Source organism: Amia ocellicauda, chromosome 3, assembly GCF_036373705.1.
Source record: "Amia ocellicauda isolate fAmiCal2 chromosome 3, fAmiCal2.hap1, whole genome shotgun sequence".
Taxonomy (NCBI): Eukaryota; Metazoa; Chordata; class Actinopteri; order Amiiformes; family Amiidae; genus Amia; species Amia ocellicauda.
In genome coordinates, this window is record NC_089852.1 from 43,495,425 (window position 1) to 43,522,156 (window position 26,732).

Consider the following 26,732-nt stretch of genomic DNA (forward strand, 5'->3'; position numbering starts at 1 on the left):
GGCACAGTTTATTCAGACAGCTGTATACAGTAAAATAAATAGTAAGGCTACGATAAGGCTCAAGTGGACATTATTAAGTGTGTTCGTTTGGGTCATACACATCGATATACGTTTTACTGCGAAGTATGTATGCATATTCACATTCAATGTGACAGAAATTAATACCCGTCCACTGTGATACAGCTTCAATATGTTAACAGTCTCCAAAGAAACAAAAAGTTTGGTCACGTTTTTGTAGCGCAGATTCCCGAAGTTTTGCGCAGATGTGTAGAATCCCAGCAATCCCATTGGTGCAGCCGCGCAGACCTGCGGACATCTGCGCTTCGCGAACGCGACCTTTGAGCCAAACGTGTAGCCACCCATCTCGCGAGAGAATGGTTTGACACTTCCGTGAAGATGGCGACCTGGGGCAGAGTTGCTGTGAGTTTGAGAAGGGGCTTGCTTCGATTATGGGGGAACAAACCCTGTGCTTTTCGGCGCACTGTGGGCCTGGCTGTTTTGGGGTCTCTGGCTGTGGGAGGCGGGTTGGCATACCACCGCAGTGCGCCCGGGCTGCGCTTCAGTGTGGGCACCGTGCACGCCGCCAACGACGACAAGGTAAGTCCGCTCTCTGACGTCATGTCAACTTGGGGAAACAACCTGACAAACGGGGGCTACACAGATGCTTTCCTAATGACAAGTCATGTGTTTGAGTTTGACAGTTCTTTATAATCGATCTGGACGTTCACCTGATGCATCATACAGTCACCCGGTTCCTGCCGTGAAGTTCAGCATTCACAATTAATTAAAAAGCGTATTTCCTCTGCAAAAGTAAAATATGCAATGTTTACACACTGAGCTAACGCAGTGGTTTGACTTTTGTATTAAGCATAATATCGGCCGGGGACACCTATCTTGTCTAAAATGACTGTAGGATTACAACAATCAACACAAAGCAGCAAACCAATACATAAGGCCATAGTTAGGCTTTACTTGTCTTTTTTGTGTCGCAATTAAGTCACGCCTATATGATAATCTTGCTTGTTAAGCAAATCGTGGGCGTCATGGGTGTAACAAGTACTGGTACTAAAAGGCTAGCTCAAGCATCCTTTTATTGTAGATTTTTTTAAAATTATTTTTTAAAGATTTGCAAATACTACAAACAAAATTGCAAAAAAAAAAAATACTTTGGTGTTATTTTGTGTTACACAATTTCTTTCCTTTTGGTTGACTTGCTATATCCCCCCCCATGAAGTCTCAAAGGCAGTGCATTTTTTGGGCAACTTTTTTTCTTGATATTTGAGTGTGTGTGGGTGGTGAAGATAGGGTATGGGAAATGATTTGTTTGGGTTTCCGAAGGATACACTTTGTTTTGATATTTATTCCAATGCATACTTTGAATGTTCAGCCTGGGAAATATTATAATAAGGTTTCTCATCTGCTTTTCTTTAAGGCACGGATTGGATGAGGGCATCTGCTAAGACATACATACATACATAAATAAATGCAAATATATTGATTCCTATCTCATAGTAATACTGCCCCCCTCCACCTCTCTTGTAATAATTTAAGTTCATCTTGGTATATGAAACTGATCAAACAGGCAACTTTCATACAGTAGTGTAAGGAATAACATGCAAAACTAGGCATGCAATAGATAATGCAAGGATGTATTTAGAATTTAAAGCTGTTAAATAGACATTTAAGTGGATGAAGAACACATGCATATGTTCTGTCATCTCTGCTATAACCTCTAAGCCAAGGAATGGCTGATTTTGAACTTCAGGGCACTAAGAATAGAAACCTCTCCATTGACACTGCAATCATGAATTATATAATAATAACATTACTCTTTGATGTTTGTCTTATACGATATTTCCAATATTTTTTGCCACCTGTTCCATATACCAAATGTATTATTAAATGACCTAATCAAGACAATGCTCACTGTAACCAAACTTTAATTTGACTGATGTTTAGAAAAATACAGATGATTAATTATTCAGAATGTATGTTCTTTCGGATGTTATTATTTTATTTATAATTTTAAACAGGTGTTCCAAATACAGTGGTTCACAGAGTCTTATCTGTACAAGGGTTTCTCAATTTCATTTTCATTTTATTTATGTATTTACTGTTTAAGACATGATATACCATGTCACATGGGAATCCCAGATGCAGTACTGTGAAATTCCTGTTTAGCTCTAGTGTGGATATCATTGCTAAGAAAATAAATAGAAGAATCTCTTGGCATAAATACATTTCCCCCTCCACTTTATTGGCATTTAAAAAAGGAGAAACCGGGAACATGGAGACATTAAAACTTTAGTGTTTTCAGCTTTGTAGGAAGAAGATGACTGGACAGCTTTTTAACAATAACTACATAAATGACATGAACCCACTTAGAGAGGGTGTTAACTTTGTCTGTTAATGATGTCGTGTTTAATGAGCCGAATTGTATATTATGTATTTATTACAAGAATGAAAGCCTGTAAATTACAATTAGATGACCTTTCAAAATAGTGGGACTAAAGTGCTACCGTGTGTGTTCTGGCCTGTAAAGAATCAAATTCAACTCTGTATTTTGATAGGCAATCCGATTTTATTTATTTAACTGGAACCTTGACTTACAAGGGTTACAGTAATATTTGACGTCAATTTAATTAAAAAAGAAAAAAAAAAGAACAGGGAATTTCTTATAAATATGGAAAAAACAATCCTTCACATGACTCCCTGTACAGTTTTCTGCTCATGAGATAGAAACACGTTGGACAGTGGCCTAGTTGACTTTGGTTGTAATGGTGTTGATATAACAGGGTGTGATTGTCTACAGGAAGGTGCTTCCCTTAGGATAGGAGGCTGAAACGCCTATTGTTTAATCATCTTCCAACTGCAGCCAATTTCAACCCTGGCCTTCATGCTTTATTCAAAGACTGCAGTCCAGGCGGTCCAGAGGCTTCAGCAGTCTGATTGCAGCACATGTAGAAACTGAACTGAATTGTTTACAATAAATAATGCGCAGAGCAATGCTTTAATCTACTGACATTATAATAAGGGATAATTTTTATAATGAATTTAGAATGACAAAAAAATATTCCCAGTTACAGGTGTTTCTCTAAACATCTGTAATAGAACAGGAAGTTAACGATTTTAGCATCTTTCTTAAGTAAATGCACCTAATTTTATATATTCATACCTTTCCTTAATTAGCAGGTAGTAGGATTCACAAAAATGCAGACATCTCAGAAGAACAAAAACGTGCGTTTATGCATGTGTGTGTATGTATGTATTTATATTATATACATGCATATAATCAGTTCTTGCAACATGAACAGAAATTATAATACAGTATTTTGTTGGGAACTTTGTGACTTCCTCTTTAATGTGTCATTACAACATAAGACTTCAGACACCTCAACAACTTAACACTTGGCTGAATATTAAATGTATCGCATTCATCAAACTCAATACTGTTGGCATTCAAAGACTGTCATTCTAGATGCCCAAAATAGGCCGGTGTAAAAGAACCGATGGACTCGTTGATGCCATGTTGTTGTAATGAATTCTCTGTCTAAACTATTTTAAAATAAGTTGTTTCATTCTTCAATTTATTAGCATGTGCTTTCTATGAAAGTTAAAATCGTTACCCACAAGTCCCTTAACAATGTTGAAATCTCATTTAACATTCACATAATCACTGTCACTTAAACATAATTTTATTTTCAGTGCTCCAATTAATTTGGTATTATGGTAAAGCTTAGTTTAGGAGTGCTACTTTCAAGCATACACTTATGCAGTAAATATGTGCTATCAGTGAATTGAAATGTATGATGTGACACAAGGCCCTTGTGTTTGTGGAGTTGCCATGGCTCCTTTGCTAATTGAAAGTGTTTACAGTACTTATAACGTGACCACAAGAAATGGGAAACGAGCATTAGGTTCTCTCTCAGAAAAAGCCTTATTGTTTTTTGTTTAACTTTACTTGTTTTTCTGTGATTACATTTCATGCCAGCTCTTCAGGTATTAGCATTAATCATTTATCATTTTTATTTGCCTGGAGTTACACACAGAATCTCCATTTAGCTTATACCGCGATAAATGTGCTTTAAGTAAAAAAATTACTCGCGTCAAACTTTGATACTATTTGGCTGGCTATCTTTCCTGTATACTCACAGCTTAATTAAAAGACAAGTCAACACAGGTACATCCTACCTTAGAACAGGCTGTGGACTGTCACTGTCCAAAAGAGTGACTTCATGTTGTAGTTTTTTGGGGGTATTACTGTATCTCACTAATTACCTCCGTAATAAATACCACCTTATAGCCAATTCTGGCAGAGATGAACATAGTCATTTTGCTCCTAGTGATTCATATCCAATTGTTACACTCGAGTCAGAGCATTGGAGAAATAACCCTTTTGTGCTCAAAAGTTTTGTCCAAGCACTGTACTGAACTATTGAGTATGAAATAGTTAGGAAGGTAAACCCCTTAGCATGCCCACCTTACTTCTTTAACACATAGACTGCATGTTTTGCATATGCAGTGGTGCTCTGCTGATTATTTTAGCAGTCACAACATCTATGCTAGCACATGTGCAAGCACTTAACGTCTGAGAGGAACTCTGAAAATGATAATTATAAATTGCGTTATCGTTGCTGGCCAATCACAGGAGTGATTGAATGTGCAGGCCTTGACATAAGTATATATATATAGAGTGACTAAACTCAACGCTGTCCGTAGCCCTCGAGTGCTAGCAAGGAATTGCAAAGCAGCATTCCAACACAGTATTTTCACCCGATTATAAATACGCAGCTTCGCCAAGCAGAAAATGGCACCGGCCACTTGGAACATGACTTTGCAGTTTGGGCAGCTTGTAAAGGGGCCGAGCTGTTCTGAATGCTTCAGTTGTTGTCTAGTGATTGTGACTATGTAACATTTTAAAGGGACAAAACATGCTGTGGCTGTCTCTCAAATAAAATATTATATACGTTTTTATTTTGTATCATCTGTCCGTTCCTCAGTGCTAATTCATTGCATTTCTTTAAGTAAGAGGATCCTACCTCTCTTATTGTGATTTTGCTATTTGACTGAAGATTAAATAGATTATCATGTACTGTACTTATTGTGCAATGTAAGAGGTCCTCATAAATGTCTTCTGCTTTGTTAAACATTACAACGTTTTAACGTGGTCCAGCTATTCTGGGCTGAGAAACAGCTGTCTTGCATTATGTATTATCTTAATGGAATAAATAATTACATCAAAAAGGAATCATCTTGATTAGGGTCTTTAAGGATGGCAGAAAAGGAGTTCCACTTAATTTTGATCTGAACCACATGTAATTCCAATCAAGATAACATAGCTGTGAGCAGATGGAATCTTGAGACTGCTCTCCGATGGAGTGCAGCCGGGTCATTTAAATTAGGTATAAGATGCCAAAAAGAAATTTCCAACGGTACTTCGAGCCTCTGAAGAAACATGATTCTCGGAACACAGGCAGAAGGAAGTATTTTTCATCCTTGAATCTGTGTGGTACCACAGCGTTAAATACAACTAGTATGAACAAAAAGTGTATAACTGTCCTAACAAAATTATATTTTGCAAGAATGTTGCACATTTTTTTCTTTTCTCAGTTTGGTGTGCAAGTGCTCTGTACTCATTTTCTTTACAGGAATATCATATTTTGGCATGGAGTTAAGGTCCAGCAGATGTTGAAGAGAATACCGAGGGCCTACAGTAGAAATAGCTTTTTGAAATATTAGATGTCTGCTGAATGTTGTGCAAAGAGTGTCTTTGACCAAAAAAAGTAAGGAATTTCATGATGGAAAAATATTTCATATTTACACCAACTGAAGATAGAAGGTCTGTCTTATTTCAACTTATGGACCACATGCGCATTTCTAAGATTATTTAAGTATTTGCAAGAGAACTGTTAAAGGCAGTGTAATGTTATGGAGTTCTCCATAGCTCACCAGTATTTTGATGTATACACTGTGCAGGTTTTTTTTAGGTTTAGTCTGCTTCACTTGTGATATCTTTAGATGATTCTTTCAGAGAGTGCTGTACTTCTGAAAGCATCCTCTGGTATCTTGTTTCAGAACATTAATGAACTGGGGCTTATGGAAACAGAATCTAAATTAGGCTGTAATAGTTGGCATTTTCAAACTGTATGGTCATGAAAAAAAAAATGACACAAAAGTTAGCTCAAGCTTACAATCTGTTACAATGGTGACTCGTGTTATTTTTAGCACAGATGGGTCATATTTCATGTAATTCACCTACAGTTCAGAACTGCCACAATGTACAAAAATAAACAGTATTGTAAATTAATCTCCACGAGTAATCTCTGCTGAGCTAATAAAGTGTACATCTGGCATTAAACCTTCAAAGCAACCTGTGCTATATGTGATGGATAAGGTTGTTCCAGGTTAGGCTGGAATACTGTGCTCAAAATGAATGTGTTGTGGTGGTCACTGCCTTGTCCACAATTAGCCTCCACACACAGTGGGCCCTATAGTGGGAATGCCAGCTCAGATCCAGGCTATGGCACTAGTGGGGACCAAGGACAAGCATAGAAACACAACGGTTCAGACATTTACCAGGAAAAATGTTTTCTAAAACTCTTGTTGTGTTTTTGTTGTGTTTGTATTTTGGCCCTTTATGTTCTCAGTATCGTCAATGATTTAACATATTAAGGGGCCCCAGAAAAAGCAGAAAAAACATCTCTCACAAGTATCTAATTTCTACACAAAATAGATTAAGTTAATCTTATTAACACCATGCGTTTTCTCTCGTCAAGCACTTTTTTACAAAGCTAATGTTCAAAAGGGGGTAGCTGACTGTTAAGTTCAGTGTTGGGGTAGTAATGTGCACTTCTCGTCTGTCAGTAAGCTTGATCTGATGTAGCATTTATATTCCCATTAATAGTTAAGTTGTCAAATGCTTTTGTGGTGGTTGTTTTTTGCCACAAATTGGGAAACGTGAAATTGTTACGATCAACCTTTAGAAATACGAACTGCTGATTTTCAGAGTTAATGCTGATAACCAAAAATCATAGATGCCATTAGGTAATTTTTAAAACATTGATTGAAAACATTTTAAACACCAATTTTACAGGTTTATGGCTAATTAAAATTCACTTTATTATAGTTTCTGAAGTCTTTTTAATGTATTTTTTATAAAGCATCTTACTTCTCTACTAAACAAGCTGACACTTGCAGAATACCTTGCCTCAATATGCCCACTGAGCCCTGATAAATGCTCTGATGTCTTGATAATGTGTTCTTTGTTCCAAGCATATCTTCTCCTTACTACTCTGCAGTAAGCTGCTGAATACAGTCGTCCCGTCCTCCTCAAATAGTAACAATTTCTCACTTTACGCTCTGCTTAAAGAACAACTTTTAGACTTGCAGGAGTTTTTATACTATATTTTAAAAGGAGGGGAGTTCATTTATCAGTGGCAGGTTTATCACGCACTGTAATTCTGTCATTGACCTTCTCTTTAAGGTTATGTTTCAGAACCTCCTCACACAGAATGCAAACATGTCAAGCTAACATAAATGATGCAGGAAAGAGACGCAGGGGTGAAGTGGGGCAAGACTGAGATCTTAATAGTATTTCTTTTTGTCTCTACAATCTGTACAACTTACCTTTGTACATCCTGTTAGATGCACAGAAAAACTATTCAGGTGTGTACATTTGTATGTATTTTACATTATCGTTTCACCTCAAGCTTGATCTAAATGTATGCATTTCAACACAATTGATGCCCCTATTGTTCTTCAGACCTTGAACCTGGTGGAAAAAATATAGATCGACCAATCACGCATCAGTTGAAAACACTGTGTATTTTAGCCAAGCTTAACCCTGTCATTAAAGAAGTAAGGCACTTTACAACAGGATTTTCAACAAAGCCACAGCACAACCAGTAATTATGAGGCAGAAGAAGAAAGCTTATTTTAATCATCACATCACCACTTTTGGCCCGGCTTGAAGGAGAGTTCAAAACTCTATTACTCAATTAAAAACTTGCACATTCATTAAATAACAGATTGTGTTAAAATAGTGATCAGCATATAATAGCCATTCGGAAACCCTAAATCTTACTAAGTAAAGGGGTCCACAGAGGACAAAAGAAAATTGAGGTAATGTTTTTTTTTTGTTTGTTTTTTAGTAACTGATTAAAGAAAGAGAACATCAATATAATACTAAAGAGATTTTGTTAGTCAGTGATGATGGTAGCTCTGGAATCTGGAGTCTGGAATAGGCCTGGAGTCGTATATTGAGATGAGGTTTATTTGTCCCCAGCAGCAGCACACTGACAGCCACACAATATCTGACCATGTAATTGGACACAATATGTAATAGTTTGCCTTTCTCAGACAACAACCTGCCCATTCCACACCCTTTATTATGTTTCATTGCATGCCACGCTGTGATCATGCGCCGGCCTTTGGAAACTGTAAATCCCTGAAGTTGGTTTCATCAGTTAACAAGGTGCCCTACACTTCCTGATACTGGTAACTAGTTCTATAAGAGAATACTTACAAGAAAATCTGGGGTTGCTTGTGTTCTCCAGGATGCTTTGTAATGCACTCCACACACAAAATAAACCGGGAGGTATCACCTTACGAGAAGCCTTAATGTAGAACACTTTGCTTTAATTATTTGGCTTACGCTTGCATTTCGTTCAGGAATCGGCATAATCTCACGCTAGCCCTCTTCTCGAGATGCTGTGTTACAACGTAAACACGTTTACAGTTTAGAAACCTTGACTAACTCAATATCTTGCCATTGTTTAGCTAAGATGCAGGCGATAGCACACAGAAACGAAAGGGAGATGCAGGTTTGTGCGTTTCCTCACAGACACGCTTGCTGCCTGGTTCCTGCATTTTAAATCTTATGATCGCTTGAATGTTCTGTGCAGATGGTAGAATTGTGGGATTAATTTTCTTTCTTTCTTAGAAAAGAGTTATCAGAATTGCAGCCTGACTCTTGCAGCTGCAGCAGGACGGTGGCATATATTGAAGTCTTCAGTCAGACATGGCCTAGTGTGAAGAATGTCCAGACTGACAGCTGCTCCAACACCCTAGTGATAATGCTTATTTCACAGGTTGTGAGATTAAAACATGCATTTCTGCTGACTGACCCTAGTATTGCCCATTAAGGAAAAGAGCAGCTACTTTCTTGGAAAGAAAAACATTGCACCACAGAGAATACAACTTTCTTCAGCTATTTTAATTGGTTATCGTCTAATCAGTGTGTCACCCCAATTAGTGAAAGGTCTCCGAAATATTTAACTTAGTATCAGCTCTTTATCTTATTTTTACCCTACACCTATATCTTTACTTGTGTTGTGTGCAAGTATATGTCTCTATAAATAGGCTATTTATATATGTATGCTACTTGTTATTATTTCCGTCATTTTATAGACTGATTATACATTTTTGTGTGGCAGGTTTTGATGACGCAGTCCTTCCCTGGCCATTAGGTTACGAGTTTAAGAAATGGTAAAGGATGTTAATGAGAGTGATCCATCATGGGGTGGGTTATCTCTTCAGAAGCAGAGTCCTATTATGCACATTACTGATATGCAGAGCAGATCAATTCTTGTGCACAGCATTCAGTCATGAGAGGCAAATAATCAATGGGGAGGATGTGTTTGCCAGACGACCACGTTGTGAAGACCATAGCCTATGCATTTGCATACCCATGTGCATGAAAGCACCAGCTGATCATTAATGGCCAGAATTATAAATTATCCTCAAACCTTGTAGTTTGGGAGACTTTTTTCTTTCTTTCTTTCTTTCTTTCTTTCTTTCTTTCTTTCTTCCCTTCTTCCGTTCCCAGGCTTTGAAACACACGTGTGCACTTCCTGGCAGAATCAGCCAGTCCTGTGTATGGTCTGTGATGTACTGTCCAGTATTGGGGAGCTGCCAAGATATCGTATTGAATTAAAATCTGCTTCTTCAGCCGTCCTTTCTCATCCCTTTCTTAGGTGGCCTGTAGGAGCAGCTGTCAATCCCACGTTCCATTAGAGCTTTTTCCACTGGAGATTGATTGACCAGCTTTCTCAACCGAGAATGTGTCATTCTGATACCCTGACATGTGAAGGGATGTGATTTAAAAGGGGGAATAAGGATTTAAAACGTGAATTATTTATGCACCTCTACACATTACTGCAGTGGGTTTTCAGGAACATTTTCTTTGCATGTCTCTCCTACAGTAGATGGTGAATTGGAATTTCTTTATCCTTGGCAAAAGTTTATTTAATAAGAGAATTGTGTGAGAGAGAGTGCCCTTAAGACAGTTTAATTAGCTCGTAAAAGAATCGTTAAGATAAGGGTATCTAATGGTTTCCAGAAATGGGTGAGCCTGTTTTCTGGAAGAGGATGACGGCAAACCTGTACCTTTTGAATTGATGTGGTATGTTTTTGTAAATGAATGGCTCCTTGACCCAGTCCATTATGAAGTCAGGAGTTCAATGCAGGTGCTCAGAAAGGGACTCTCTTTGATCAGCTGGAGCTTTTTACAGCCTGCATCATGGTTGTCTTGCTCCACTGGTGCCTAAGTTGAGGGAAGCTGATAACATTTAAAGCAAACGGTTACTTAAAACATGCTTGTATGTGGCACAGCGCTTGGGCTCAGTGGAGCAGAATGGTGTTTTGTCTGTTAATGAATCAGATTTAGATTTCCCGCCCTTGAAATGGCAATGGTGAGAAAAAAGGTGTTTACTTTGTATTTGTGATATTAAACATGTTTATCATGATACACTACAGGTGTTCCCAAAAAGAAAAATAATTAAGTATTAGAGGGAAGGAATGGTAGTAGTATTCTTTTTTTTATTCAGAATGAAAACTAATCTGCTTTTGGACATCTGTAAAAGACCCATAGTACCCCTGTAAGCTTCCTGGTATCATCTTTAAAGACAGGATTCTGTTTCAGTAATGGTTAATTAATTATACCTAAGTGGAGCATGCTGGTGATTCTGTAGGAACTGACAGGTAACAAATACACAATGATGATACAAATGAGGTAGTACTTAGCTGAGCATAACTTGCAAAAGGGTATATGGGCACTTGGCAGGAGCATACAGCCATGAAATCAAGAAAAGTTGCCTTTTGTCTGAGTACTGTCATCTCATCGATTCGGGAGTCCTATACCAATCCACGGTTTGTTTAGCAGTGTTCGTTATTTTAGACCCTTTTTATTTATACAAGAGATTTTGGGCTACCATCCATTTCAAAACATTTTGCACCAGATAACTTTAAAAAAAAGCTTCCATGGTCATTTATATTGCTTCACTGCCTTAGTATGCAGGGAATGTATTTTCAACAGAAACGCAAGCTTATTGTTCCCATTCAGTGTGCCATACCAGAGAAGAATGTTCTTATTTGTACGCTAATGAAACCAGATTCAAATTTGTTGTGTTTAGCTTCACTTGAGGTGTTCTGACAGCATCTCATTTCAGACCTCTGTGGATTGTATTATGCAACTTAAACTTAAATGTATTAATATGAACTGTTAAATATTCATGGCTTGGAGGACTGGGTGTCCCTAAGTCATTTTAAATTAAATGCCCTGGCCCAGATAAATGGATTGACCTCCATCAAGATCAGAAATCACTATTTATTACCTGTCCTTCACAGGGGACTGGTATAGGAGCCAGATGAGGGGAAGAAAGAAAAAAATAGCACAAGCTATTGCTACTGGAGGTATTTAAAACTGCCTAATATTATTTAAGGTTTTATGAGAGAAACAGGTTTCCAATTAAGCTTTAAAAATGAATAATTACTGCAAACTCCAGATCTCCTGCTATGCACAGTTACAACTTTGTTGGAGACGGGACAGAATAACCTTGTAAACAACTCAGGTGTTCAGTAAAGTCGCCCTTTCATAAGTTTAGGATTATATGCTATAACTTGTTTCATTAAATTCCTCAGCTCGTCTTTCCAGCAGAATAACACTGCAGCCCCAAACGCCTTGCACTAAAGCCAACCATTAGCCAGGTACGAGGACAGCAATTCCTGGAGCCGAATTGTATTGATCATTGTTTATCTGCTTCGTCAGATGTCCTCTGGCCGGCAGTCTCTAGAGAACCGTTCAATTACAGGAAACTAATGGCAAGCCTTATGAGACACATTTACAATGACACAACAGCGCTTCGTTCTCAAGCACGTTATACTATCTCTTGCTGGCAAGGAGTTCAAATGTTTGTATCCGCTGTGTTTGTAATTTGAAGGCAGTCGTGCATGGGCTTGCTGACAGCAGATTACTGTAGGTCACAGGAGGTTCTACAAAGACCATGAAGAAAGGGCCGTATGGAAATACACCAGGGCACCAGCATAGGGGATTTTAAATGAGCACAATCTACGTTACAATAGTAGTATGGTCCTTGCCAGTGTTTCTTCTTCCTGAAGTAGCCATACTCGTTAAAAGTGCCGGTTGAAACAAAAGACTGGCCTTATCTCTGTCATGGTCAGTGGCAGTGACCCACCTCTACTAAATCTGGAGGTTGAAGTTTTTATCAAACATAGTGTGCAGAGGAAGAGATTAACAGTAGTACCGTTAATAGCCCTGTTAAAATAACTGTTTAGAAACATAACTCGAATGTTTGTATTGTCGTTGATTATGTGAGCTTTAATGGTGTCTGTCTTTACTGAATTGAGCAGCAATGTGTAGAACTGAAAATTATGAGAACAACACAGTGCGCTAATGTACTCCATGATTCATGAGATGAACACATTCAAAGTTTAAATTGACCTTGGCAGGAATTACATTTGGCTGTTTAATTTAATCGGTAGTGTTTACAACCAATAAAACATGCTTATTTTCTGTAAGATGATTATTGCAAGTAGCCTTTTCTGTAAAACTTGTTTTGAAAAGCAATGTTCAGCCATTCAACCCAGCTTAGTTTGTTCCGTCAATGAATTCCCTTGAATTTTAAAGACATTTCTTTCATCACTCCCCTAGGTTCTTAAAAACTGATTTCCAGAACTCAATGTTTTTTTATTAAATTCCCAGTAATCCACAATCCTGCACAATGTGTTCCCCTGCTTAAAATAAATGTTCAATTAATATTTCTGTTGTATCTTCTTATTTCTCTTGGTGTTTGTTTATATTCATATCTGAATGAAAAATAAATTGCTTTATTACTCCATTTTAACTATTTACTTGACAGATCTTACTTGCGGTTCAGAATACAAAATATGTGTGTGTGTATATATATATATATACACTCACCTAAAGGATTATTAGGAACACCATACTAATACTGTGTTTGACCCCCTTTCGCCTTCAGAACTGCCTTAATTCTAAGTGGCATTGATTCAACAAGGTGCTGAAAGCATTCTTTAGAAATGTTGGCCCATATTGATAGGATAGCATCTTGCAGTTGATGGAGATTTGTGGGATGCACATCCAGGGCACGAAGCTCCTGTTCCACCACATCCCAAAGATGCTCTACTGGGTTGAGATCTGGTGACTGTGGGGGCCAGTTTAGTACAGTGAACTCATTGTCATGTTCAAGAAACCAATTTGAAATGATTGGACCTTTGTGACATGGTGCATTATCCTGCTGGAAGTAGCCATCAGAGGATGGGTACATGGTGGTCATAAAGGGATGGACATGGTCAGAAACAATGCTCAGGTAGGCCGTGGCATTTAAACGATGCCCAATTGGCACTAAGGGGCCTAAAGTGTGCCAAGAAAACATCCCCCACACCATTACACCACCACCACCAGCCTGCACAGTGGTAACAAGGCATGATGGATCCATGTTCTCATTCTGTTTACGCCAAATTCTGACTCTACCATCTGAATGCCTCAACAGAAATCGAGACTCATCAGACCAGGCAACATTTTTCCAGTCTTCAACTGTCCAATTTTGGTGAGCTTGTGCAAATTGTAGCCTCTTTTTCCTATTTGTAGTGGAGATGAGTGGTACCCGGTGGGGTCTTCTGCTGTTGTAGCCCATCCGCCTCAAGGTTGTAGGTGTTGTGGCTTCACAAATGCTTTGCTGCATACCTCGGTTGTAACGAGTGGTTATTTCAGTCAAAGTTGCTCTTCTATCAGCTTGAATCAGTCGGCCCATTCTCCTTTGACCTCTAGCATCAACAAGGCATTTTCGCCCACAGGACTGCCGCATACTGGATGTTTTTCCCTTTTCACACCATTCTTTGTTAACCCTAGAAATGGTTGTGCGTGAAAATCCCAGTAACTGAGCAGATTGTGAAATACTCAGACCGGCCCGTCTGGCACCAACAACCATGCCACGCTCAAAATTGCTTAAATCACCTTTCTTTCCCATTCAGACATTCAGTTTGGAGTTCAGGAGATTGTCTTGACCAGGACCACACCCCTAAATGCATTGAAGCAACTGCCATGTGATTGGTTGGTTAGATAATTGCATTAATGAGAAATTGAACAGGTGTTCCTAATAATCCTTTAGGTGAGTGTATATATATATATATAAATTTAGTTTTTGTGGAAAAATATTAGACCCTGTGGACATCATTTTTGAATGAATACTAATCACTAGATAGTATCATAACTGTATATCGGACAGGTGAGATTGATTTGCCAGTGAAAAATAAAAAAACATTTAGTGTGTACCAGATTTGTGGCCGCCTTCTTCATTTAGGGTAATGTCTATAATGCAAGAGAGACAGGTGAAGAACACAGGGCATTAAGATATTAATGCTTATGTACATTGACAGCCCAATTAATTATTGTGTGTACAGGGCCGATGAGCTGCAGGCATCAAACTTTACAATCAAGTACAAAAAAGTGTAATGAGCGTGAAACATAATAAGTACAATGAGGAGTGAAGTTTTCAGAATGTAATTCTTTACCTCTTTATTGCCTAAGGTAAAAAGCAGAGTTTGTGAAATGACGACAAGGCTTTGATGTTAGTAAACCAAAATGGAAGTAAAATCTAAGTGCTGCGAGTCTAAATGGCATGGTTATAACAAGAGGAGGGGGCAGTGTTATAGTCTGTAATTAGATGTAATTTGGGCTTTTGGGCTAGCTGTTTGTCCTGCATAGATTAGAGGTTGTCATTCATCTCTCCCGAGTCTCAAGTGATAGGGGTGCGGTGGCGGCGCAGCCCTCTGTCTGCTCCAAAAGGTGTTTCTTGGGCAAGTTAGAGACCGAAGAGAAGAAACAATGAGAGCTCTCAGGTTAGAGACTGTTCTTCCTCTCTCTCTTCCGGTGCTAGCAGAGTTCACCGTCTGTCCAACCAGCTGGCATAAGATGACGCTGGAATTCAGACACCTGTTCCGGCTTCCCAAAAATGAGCCGATGAGGCTGCGGTCAGGGCCTTTTGTTGTGGTGGCTTTCTGGGTAAAACGCCGAAAACCACAAGTGCAGTAACTTCTACCTGAAGGCACTGAGCTGTCCTCTCGGGGGTGCCAACTCCAAACCGCATGAAAGCGGCTGAGTGAGCAATTACTGCGCCACTTAATGAACACGCTCGTATGATCTGCCTTCCGTGTCTGCAGACCCGAATGAGGTGTTTACGCACTAGCAAGGAACTGGTGAATTAACTTTGAAGAGAAAGTTTGCCGCTGATGATTGAACGCTTCCCCAGAGAAACTGTTTCTCTTTCAGACACTGACTCTACAGGTAGCCTATCACGTGTCTGCTGAGGTCAATGGGGGGGATAGGGAGACCTGCACTAGATAACAGGGAGCTAATTCATCTGCCATCGCCTCTGTGGGCTCTGATGTCTAATGCACGTCTCTGAGCAAGGTGTACAGTGTTTTCAGGGTGCTTACTCTGGGTTGACAGTGATTCTTCGTGCTCTGACTTGGGCAGGGACATTTTTGTAAATAAGGGTACGTGCATAAAAGCTTAACAAACTTAACTTTATGAGCTTTGGAAAAAAATAGGCACATAAAGTTAAAAGGAGCCGCTTTGAGCAGCTACATTCCTAGATAGAACCTTCCTTATTAATTTAGGAACGGGAAGGCTGGCAGGTGCCCCTCTAAGCGGACACAGCACAACAGATGCTGTTATGTTGTGAATACATGACATAGAAATGGCAAATATGTGCAATAACATGGCTTAATGAAAACAACATTAAACTTTATGAGATTGCAAAATTTAGTCATAATATGGGAGTTGCTTTTAAAATGGAAACAGTCCTAGGAATAAATCCAAAGGATGAGGGGGGTAAGAAAAACAAAACCAAAAAAACTTTGTTGTTTGTTTTGACAAAGCCACACCATTACTTAATGTTACAGCTGTTTCTTTGTGGAATCAGAAAGTTGCATGCGTTATATTTATTTATGTTTGTGTGTGCCTCTGTGCCTTTTGAAGTGTTGAACCTTTCCTTAGTAGGTTTCGATGTTTTGCTGTTGGCTGTTGTCTTTAGCACGATAAGGATTCATTGTAGGAATGGGTAAGGTAATGCAGCACTTCATGTAAGTGTTTTCTGAAGGATAACTTTGATCTAGTGATGTGGGATATACACTGTGCAGTGCTTTTATTATTTGGGACTTTCCATTAAAATCAGAAGCCCTGTGGGGAAGAAATATGAAAGGTTTGTGTGGGAAAAGTGAACTTTGTGACTGCATTTAGGGGGGGTAAAACATCCAGTAAAACATACCATATACCATTACATTAAAGATGAATGGCAAGCTTTTGAAAGGAGGGTTTTCAAGTGAGAAGGTCCCTTGACACAGGAATATAGGGTGTAAATAAAACCAGTACTTTAATTGTGCCATTGTTCCAATCAACAAGGATCAAATTGGTTGTGTAGAAAAAGCCTTGAAATGAATGGGCTGTCCAAGGTGATAAAAAGATATACGAGGGGAAAAACTGAACAATGCAGGCGTTTGCCATCATTTCATCTACTTGGATTCATTGTAGCTTTGGGCACAAGGGGATTGAATTTTACAGCCGCAGTCCTGGATCCCCTGTATTAAGAATGACATTCGCTTCAGATGTCTTACTTTACTGATGCCAAGGAATGGAAAAAAACAAAGAAAGAAATTGGGAAGTGCCACGTACATCGGCTAGGGTGCCTATTCAAGAGTTAACCAAAGTCAAATACATGTGTCATTTCTTATATATTGCACTATTTGGCGTTTGTGTTTCATCTTTTAAAAAAGGGGTGGCCAAATTCACATTACATTACAGACTTCTGAATGGGGCCATCTGAGTTTTTCACAGGGTTGAATTCTGGAGTCATTTCAAACGAGGTGCCATTCTCTCTGCACCATGTGGCTCTTGGTGACATTGTGATAATTATTGTGGACCCTCTCCCAGTTTAAGTGAGGGTCTCTGAGACAAAGGCACAGCTGTAAGGGTTTTTTATTGTTGTAGTAAAGGATTTAATATAGTAGGATATAACAATGATCTTCTTGTCAGAAATAACTTCTCTAAAAGCTTGTCAATGCCTGGTCTGTTGACTTCCTCTTCATTGACGGACCAGGTATGATCATCCCAGATCCAAAAGAGCTTCTTCGTGCTGATGCCATGTTGTTTCCTCAGAGGATGATGTGTACAGAACGTTGGCGCTTCTTTGTAATTACCACTGTGAGCAACACATAATTCACACATCAAAAATCACACTTTCAGAGCTCACATGTTACAGAAACTGGGCTTGTCTGTGCGTGTGTCAACAGGGGAGGTGATGTAATATGTAATGAAAAAACAGGGGTTTTGTTCTGTATCAAAGGTGTGGAACAGATTTCTCTGCAGAACATCTGAGGTAATATTATCTTAAAGTAATTCGGGGGATGTTCTGTAATTGATGTGGTTATCCTGTATTAAAAAAATCTGAATGAACACAAAATGGACAGACCTTACAGTGAAGTGGTGTCACGCTGCTTTGTATTTGTTTAAAACGAACTGCAAAAGCACTTGTAGTTATAGGAAGTAGCAGAGGGCTCTAAAACTGTTGATTTAATTAAAATATACTTGGTGCCTCAAGTTCAACTATGTACTACTTGTGCTCAGACATTCATTTCCTAGTGGGAACTGGGAACAGAGCTTCAAATATTCAGTAGTATTTTCCGGTAACTATTTCTGAAGTATTGCAAGAAATTCCAGTCTTGTTGGCCAGTTAAATCACCCAGTAGTTTAGTTTTTACAACGTGAAAGTGACTCAAGACAACCGTCTATATGGAAAAAGAAAAAGTTTTTTTTTTTTTTTTAATAGCTGGATGCACTGGGAATATTCAGTTCATGTAGAGGTTAAACAAATAAATAAAATGAGGAAATGTTTTTATACCAGCTAACTCAGTTGAACAGTGCAGTGATGTGATCTGTGCAGTGAGTCCTCGCATTCACAAGCTGCAATCCCACCTTTGAGATACTACAATGAGCTTCAGCCTCAGCCACAAAACTCCAGGCACAGGTCTACGTTTGTGAAATGTGAGCCTGTAGGGCTTTTTAATTTCACATTATTTTCTCAAGACAAAATGCATAGGCAGTGTGTGACACATGGTACCCTGCAATTAGGATTGCTTCAAGCTTGTTTGTGTTGGACGCTGCTAAAGAAAATTACATTTCTGAGATTTAGAGGAGTTCTTTTTTAATTTGAGGATCCTCAAAACGTGTTAAAAAAAACGGACTTGTTTGGAGGTGTTTCCCGCCGGCTGGTCACTGATTGGACATTTATACCAGATTTTCAGTGGAGAATATATGAACATTTAGGAAAAGACAAGATATCTTAGATTACTATTATAATATTCCACCATGTTTTTTTATTTATTTGATATTCCTTCTTGCTTAAAACTTAATAGAAGATGTATAGAAATAATAACATTAAAGGGATCTAGTTTGTTTGGCCCTACTATTTTTTAAAGATCCCTTTAATGGGATTCTTCAAATTCCCTTTAATACTGTTCTTGAGTTTAGTCTACACATCCCTAGAAGTCTTCCTTGCAGGTAACTGCAAAAACAATGTTACAATTTGGCAATTTCTACATAAGATTGTCATTTCCCAGGGTTTCTAAATTAATTTAGGTGGGGAAGTGTAATGTCCCATTGTCAGTATTTATAGCAATTAACACATTTGGTCTTTTAGGTAACCTTGAAGGTTCCTTTGTTCTTACATATTGTTTTGCTTTATTAATAGAAGACCTGTGTTACAAATTCATTTGCCTCTACCCCTAGATACAAGACCTAAGACAATGTCTCCACTTATTTCCTTCCTTGATATCTACACCCCTGTGTACTCCAGTGCCGTCCAGTTGTGATCTCGGTAGCACAGCAATATTATTACATAGAATTTTCTCAGCAGCTGCTATATAAACAATTTACTTCTGTTTTGCAGCCTGCAGCTATGTACTGTGTCTGGGATAGTAAGCCCTGTTATAGGCGACTGGAATGGCATGCAGTGATGCCAAATGAAATATAACAAAAGCTCATTATGTTTTGAAAAACAGACATCAGTATACCTTGTACCAAGTTGAGGTTAACCCTTCTTCTGCGTCCTGCCAGCTAACCTCCAGTTGTGTGATGAAGCCTATTGTGTTGTCCAATATTTGGGGGTTCTGGCAGAATGAATGCTAAAAGCACAGGTGTTCGGTATCTCCACAGGAATCTATTGAAGGAAACCTAGGATTGCCTAATCTCCAGGGCAGGCCAAGAGTCTCATTGCATTTCAGAGGCAGAATTATAATTGTGTAGCCTTTATGGAAAACAATGGAAGACTCTGAACAGTTAATAAATTAAACAGATGACCTCACATTGTAAAAATAATGATTTACATAACTGTTCTTCCATGCATGAGCTTGATTTTAAAGTCAGCACAGTACTTTTTTTTTTTTTTAATAATCATAATAAAAAAACAACCCATAAACAATGCTGATCACATGTTCTTCTGCCTAATTCTTTCCAGTTTACAAGAAGGTTTAGAAGAATGAATTGGGAATTTATTAGTGCTCTTATGCTTTCGGACTAGTAGGCCGCGCCCACAGCTCTTGCCCCACTTTTTAACACCTGTGCCCAGCAGTGCTGTTAAACACACAATGTAACCGAAGGGTTGTGGGAAAGCATTGATCTCTGCAAAAAAGGAAGCCCAAGAGCCCTGTCGACAACTTGTTTGGCTTCTCAAGGAGAGAGAAAATTGACGAATTTAGATAGACGAATACTCTTTGTTTACACTATGGGACTTACGGTTCTGTCTAAGTGATACACAGCATGGCAATTGCGGGCTGAAACCGTTCATTGGATATGCTGAAATTGCAGCTACACTACAAAAAACTAAAAAAAACTACACATATCTTGTTATTTTGATCTGGATTTGTTTATTTTCTTTATAAAACTGTAATGCCTATACAAACATTCTGGAATAAGAGCCAAAGGCAGTGTCTCTGGAACCCTTTCTCAGCCCAATGCCTCCCGCTGTGGTTGGCTGAGGTTTCAGGGCTGCTCAATCCAGGAGGACGAGCACACACAGGACAAGCCATGTGTGGTCAAGCCATTCTTCAGGAATACAGAGATTTAAACAACCAATCTGCAGCTCGCACCCTACACACCTCGTCACATGCTGTGTTACTGGGTTGATCCAGCAAGCTTTATAATTAGTTTTTCACATTGGTTTGTGTTTGTTTTTGTTTTTTCCTCTCTCGCCTCTTCGCACAAATAAGGGTCAACATGTGAACAGTCGGAGGAGGAAATCTTGTCGTTCTCCTTAACTCAGCATCTTCTAATTTCATGGTGTTTTAAGGAAGCGTTTTTGTGTGTAATTATAGATATAATGACATCGAAAGCTTGCCCATTTTTTGCAGGCTTGAGGGTTTTATGTTGGTCTGAGTGGTTTTATATTGTGTGCTTTGGGATCTGATTTTTTTTTTTTTCTTCTGTCCTCCATTTCCAGTTACATGTGCTGTTTGCTCAGGTTATTTACCATTGTGACTGACTCCCAGTAAAAATAGCTTCTGAAGGGCCCACTTACAGCTGATTGTGAGGAGGTGTGAAGGGAACGGATACCCGTGTCACAGTTTGCTCTGACAGTCACATCCTGGAGCTCTTCCACTACCCTCACCCTGCTTCCTCCTGGTCAGCTTCAGGAGAGCCTTTTCCTGGGCATCAGCTGGAATATCTGTGCAAAAAGTCGGCTTTAGAAAGAAATCTCGGAGAATAACGAAAAATGGTTGACAGCATGGAAACCCCCCACCCCAGTGAAAAAAAGTCTGTCAGCTAAGAAAAGAAGACCATCTTAAGCTGAACAATCGAATCACAATTAACACCTTGTTGATGAATATTGATTTATTACACCATGTGTCTTATCTGTCATTGATTGTGTCAGAGTGGGTACCAGTTTGCTGAGTAATATAGGGAACAGCAAAACTATGTTAATGACAGGCAGTCCCACATTCTGAAAGTTTGCTGCACCCTGTGAGTCTCAATCAATATTGATGAGCTTTTAGACCTACAAGCCAAGCAGTTAATGTTAATTACAAAATTTGTATTCATTATTATTATTTTTGTTTTTTGTTTTTTTAGTGAAAGTTAATGAGAACGGTCACTATATATGCCGAGCTATTTTAACTGCGCAGTTTCCATACCCAAACCCCTTCCTACTGTGGAAAACATGTCTAAACCATGAGAAAACACTTCTGTAATGCCTGGAGATGGGTGTATGTATAGAGAAAATGTGTTAATTTAAAGGTAAACTATTTTGTTAATGATCTTTTTCGTTTAGTTTTATTGTAACTTCACGTCCTTTTAGTCCTTTGCAGTGTTGAGTGTCAGTAAAAGGACAAATTCATTTTCTGGAAAGCTTGTGCTGATACCAGACCTCCTCTGTGCCTAATGGTTTACAATTTGTATTAATTATGTAATGCTCTTTTATTCTGTGGAGTGCTTTGTGGCAACCTTGTGAAGGGCACTATACCAAATAAAGACCTATTGATTGTTCTATTCACATGATTTGGCTGCAATAAGAATATGCATATAGCCCATCTCTTCAGATACTGCAGCAGCCAACATCTCCAGGTGGCAGTCTCCAGTTCTCCTTTTCACTCTCCTCTTTCACCCTTATTTTGTAGTCTTCATTAGGTTACTTCAAAAGGAGGCCTCTGTCTTTCAGGCTTTTTGCCTTGACTAAATTATTAACCGTTAGAATCAGTTTTATCCCTAATTATATGATTAGGTTGATTTAGAGCCCTGACATTTTATATTCTTATTGTCCTAATGTAGAAATAGGTCGAATTTTATTTTAACTGCTCTCCACTGGGGCTTTTTGTTGTAATTTAAATTTCCACTTTATTGTGGTTCACTTCTGTTGCCAAAATACATGATGAAATAAACTTGTTACTAAGACATTAAACTTGATGCATCCCAGGACACTGTTTTAACAGTGCGTTTTAATAGAAAGAAAGACTAGTTCTAAAGTTATAGTTATAAAGTATGCCTTGATAAAACTATTTAATCTAAACATGTCAGTGATGTGGATATATCTTACTGATACATTGATTGATATTGCAGTCTAATGGATTGCTTTTAAAATAGAGTACTTCTTTCAAGAGCTACTAATTTATAAGAAGGTCTTTATTTTTGTATTTTTCTACATTACAAAAAGTAATGCTATTGCATTCAACTTTGCATTATGATAAAAATCTCTCAAATCAATAAATCAATCATTATTTTCTCCCTCAATGTTTTTAAGTCCAGTTTTTATTAGTTTGTTTTCTATCATACTAAATGGTTTTAATGCCCCAAAACAGTGATGTTGTTGTCATCGCTATCTTAAGCATTTGACAGTGTAACTGGTAACAGATGGAGAGATGCAAATTGAAGCATCCTTATTGTACTTCGCTTCAGTAATAAAATTAAGCTTCCCAAGTCATCTGTTAGCAGTCTGTCTAGTGGTTCATTGCTTTGAAGAGTATCCGAGGGAATATTTATATACTAATGATGTCTGGCTTATATAATCTCAGCACGTTGTGGTTATAAACACATATGTGTATTCACTAAATATGGGTCTATTCAAACATGCTACTGAACTATATGATACTTTCCCCACTGTTTTGACATCAACTGCAGATATTGTAACACCTGATCATGTATAAGTTTAATTTGTTTTTTATCCTTGCTCTCGGTTTGTAATATTTTTGGTTTAACATTGGGGCTTTTTACATGCAAGGTTTGTGCACAGAAACACAAAATGTATGACTGAAGTGTCATTATACTTTGGTGAAGCACAATGAGTGAGAGTTAACGGCCTAATTGGTCCCATAGCAGCGCATTCGACGGTCACGCAAAATAATTAACGAGACTGTCATGAAATAACGCGAGACCACTTCCCCCATTTAAAGAACGCTCTTTTTTCCATGCTAGCGTCTTCTCTTTCGGGCAATCCGTGTTGGTTATTCATATCCATATTTTAACACATTTCCAGGACAAAATCTGTTGTCCTTTTATTGAAATAACACAATTCTTATTTGGGTGTAATTTAACAATACATTAATTGTGAATCTTTATAAAAAGCCATAAACTGTATGTTGTGTTGCCAGAAACATTACTGAACGCTTTAAGCAGCCAATCATGTTTAATGTCATGTTTTGCCTGCTTTATAATACAGTGATTCGGACATGTCATGTGAATGCATAGCCTACATCTGACAAGTTTTATCAAGTACCTTCCCTCCCTGCTCCATTAACCTTCAGTAGCTATAATGCTTTTATAGCCTAGGTGTCGGCTTTATATACACAGTACTACTTCTACCGTTATTAGAACAACTAATCATAGCATTCTGATATTTTTATACCATAATCTTCATGGCATTATTAATAGTTTTAACTGCAAGCCCTCTGAATCCTAGACAGCTGGGGGTAGGGTACTCTCTCATCGAACACTGCAAGTAAACCGCTGTTCGCTCTTTTTTAGACCGCTAGATCTCTTTTCCGTGAGTTCCGTAATATTAAAAAAAAACAGACATTATCTGTTGTTTGCATTTAGAAGTCTAAATTATTTTTCTAAAATAAACTCGCATTGGGGGAGGGGTGCTGTTTGATTTGTTGAGTGGCCTACCCATATGGTCACGACCACAAATGCGCAAGAAATGTCACGCTTTTCATTTTTTGCATATAATTTGCTCCTCTTATTTGTCCCCCTCAGTCTCGTTTATTTTTCAATACTTTGTGCCAAACATACAAACTGTTTACCATACCATGCACATTTTTTAATAAGACAGAACAAGCTGCTAATTTGTAGACATTAACATGTAACTCATGTCAGTTATTTACGAGGAACGTTGGGATTGAACATTATTTCACTTCTTTGTGTAAAGAAACAGCTGGCATGATCTTCAAACCCTACTAACAACTATGGGGATATTACATTATTATATTATATTTTATTATTTGTTATGAAACTTTTATATCCTTGCTCTTCGTAGCACGACTTTGTATCAGGCTAATTAGCAAAGTGAGGATTGCCATTATTATCTTGGCAGAAACATTTTGCTCTGAACTTGAAAGCTATGTTTTGGCTCTGTAGGCAGCCTTGACGAACTTCATTGTAACATACCTAAAGGCCACGAAACAAGGGGAAACATGTAGGCAGTATGTTCTGGAAACAGTTAATGGGCTTCTTCATCCAGTAGGTGGTCTTGATTGTTCACTGAAGAAGAATCCATGCTTTCACAGCTGTCTCAAAGTAGAAGGTCAAATTTGAATATTCCCCTCCATGGGCTCTTGAGTTTTATAATTTAGTGAAAGAGCAGGAAAGAGACTAAATAATTGCTTTGTAGATATTAGCAAAGTTACACAAAGATAGGCAGGATCCTGCTAAATGAAGAGATGTAACTCAAGACAACCACTTGCCATGACTCATCAGGAAATAGACCAGATTTACCTAAGGCTGTCTAGAGATCTTCTAATGGTTTGTAATCCTGCAAATGAAGAGATGCTTAGAATTAAAAAAAAAAAAAGGGATGGGTTAAAGAAGAAGGAAGAATATTTGATCTATTCTCAATCATTTGTTGTGTTGCATGTTCCCAACGCAGGATACGGGCTGGTCAATGGCGGACCTTGCCATTTTCTGGCTTCTTGTTGTGTGTCAGAAAATGACAGAGATGGATATCAAATGTGGTTTACCTGAGAAAAATCAAGGTGCAGCACAAAACAGTTTCAGACAACAGCTGTTTGGCTGATAATTATTGCAAACGTTTATCGCTGCTGTTAATTTATAGAGGGGAGAATGGTTTGTCATTTCTTTATTCATTTTGTATCACCACCCTCCTCCTTCTCTTTCAAGGTAAATACTTGGGGTCATCTATAGTTTTTTACTTGAGTTTATGTTTTGTTTGTTCCTTTATAATTCCAGTCGCTCTTGAGGTGCTCGCTTAGTTTGACTGGGGCTTATGTGTCGATTCCTTCACCGCCAATAATTAGTTCAGGGCATATTTGAAGGGATTACAGGTTTGACTCTGAACCATATGGATGAATTGGATTAGCATTGTCTGCTCCGCTGTGGCTTCGGGGCACAAACATATTGTAGATTGTGTTCTGTCATTTCCATTAAAGAACATCATTATGCAATTTTTCTTTCATTTAATAGAAATGTATCTGACAACAATATCTGGAATGGAATCTGCATTGGAAATGGTGATATGTTTGTAATTGATTGAAAAACAAAAAGACAGATATAAAGAGGTTGTATGTATTATTGTATACATATGCAATCCAAGATCTAATCTTTTTTTTTTTTTTTTTTGATATATTTGAAAATTCTCACTGAACATTAAGGAATTGTATCAAAAACAAGACAACACTGTTTAGGCTAGTATATGAACTGTGGATCATATCGTGTGTTTCCATGTTCAGTCACCTGCAGTGCCCCAAGCTGTAACTGTTCAATGAAGAGGTGTCTTCTGGGAAGATGCTGTCTATCTGTAAAATGCATAACAGATTGTAGGTTTTACTTCAAGCAGTATTTATCAGATTAGAATGCTAGATGTTCTTTTCATATCATATGTAAAACTATGGAAATATTGTGTAGGGGAAGTGACCCTATTAAGCCCACTAAAATCTAAGTTATGCATGCTTTCTTATAAATATGTGAATTTCTTCCCAATACAGTGAGTATTAAATCAAAGATTAATCTCTCATCTAAATACTTGTTAGATGAGTGATATTGTCATAAAGTGATATTTAATTGCAAAAGTGAAAAGTCTGGAGTGGGCTTAATAGGTACATATGTACCCTTTAAGCCCACATGTGTCCCAAATAACAGTTTTAAAAGTAAATACTTTGTAAATACAAATTGTATTGATTTAGCACTTAATATTTTATAGATTATTGAATTCAGATCTCAAACTCAGCCCAACCTAACCAATTAAAATTGTATTTTTATATTATCTGAGACTCATTTCCATCACATGGAATTGTTGCACTTGTAGAGGCAGTTTGCTCTGCTGGGGTGCTGGTTGTTGGGGTTGGGGCCGGGGCTGTTGGGGCTTTTGGAAGTCTGTACAGGTGTTTCAGAAAAAGGAGCATGATTTGTGGACACTTGTCTGTCCACCCGGCTCTGGCTCACAGGGAATATTCCAGTGCTCTCAAAGCCACCGATGTTTTCTGGCTTGAGAGCAGTGGACAGCACATCAAGATTCACAGGGAATTCCTCCTTTCAAATGTTGTCCCTGCTAACATGGGAATGGCAGTGCAGTTCTTTCCTCCATTACCTTTTGACTAGGGATGCACAGATCGATCGGCCAACCGATCGGTATCGGGATGTTATGGCATAAAATTATTATATGGGCATATTTCTGACCGATATTTCTGTCTGATGGTGC

General features: G+C 38.2%; 1 protein-coding gene across 2 annotated transcripts in view; it reads left to right on the forward strand.

The window, feature by feature from the left end:
• Nucleotides 1–383: 383 nt before the first annotated feature.
• micu2 (mitochondrial calcium uptake 2) overlaps nt 384–26,732 on the forward strand; it is an 82,908-nt gene continuing 56,559 nt past the window's right edge. For both annotated transcript variants that reach the window (XM_066699642.1, XM_066699643.1), the window contains exon 1: nt 384–597. In XM_066699642.1, coding sequence (XP_066555739.1) covers nt 397–597 — 201 coding nt within the window. In that variant the 5' untranslated portion in view covers nt 384–396. The remainder of the gene's footprint in view (nt 598–26,732) is intronic.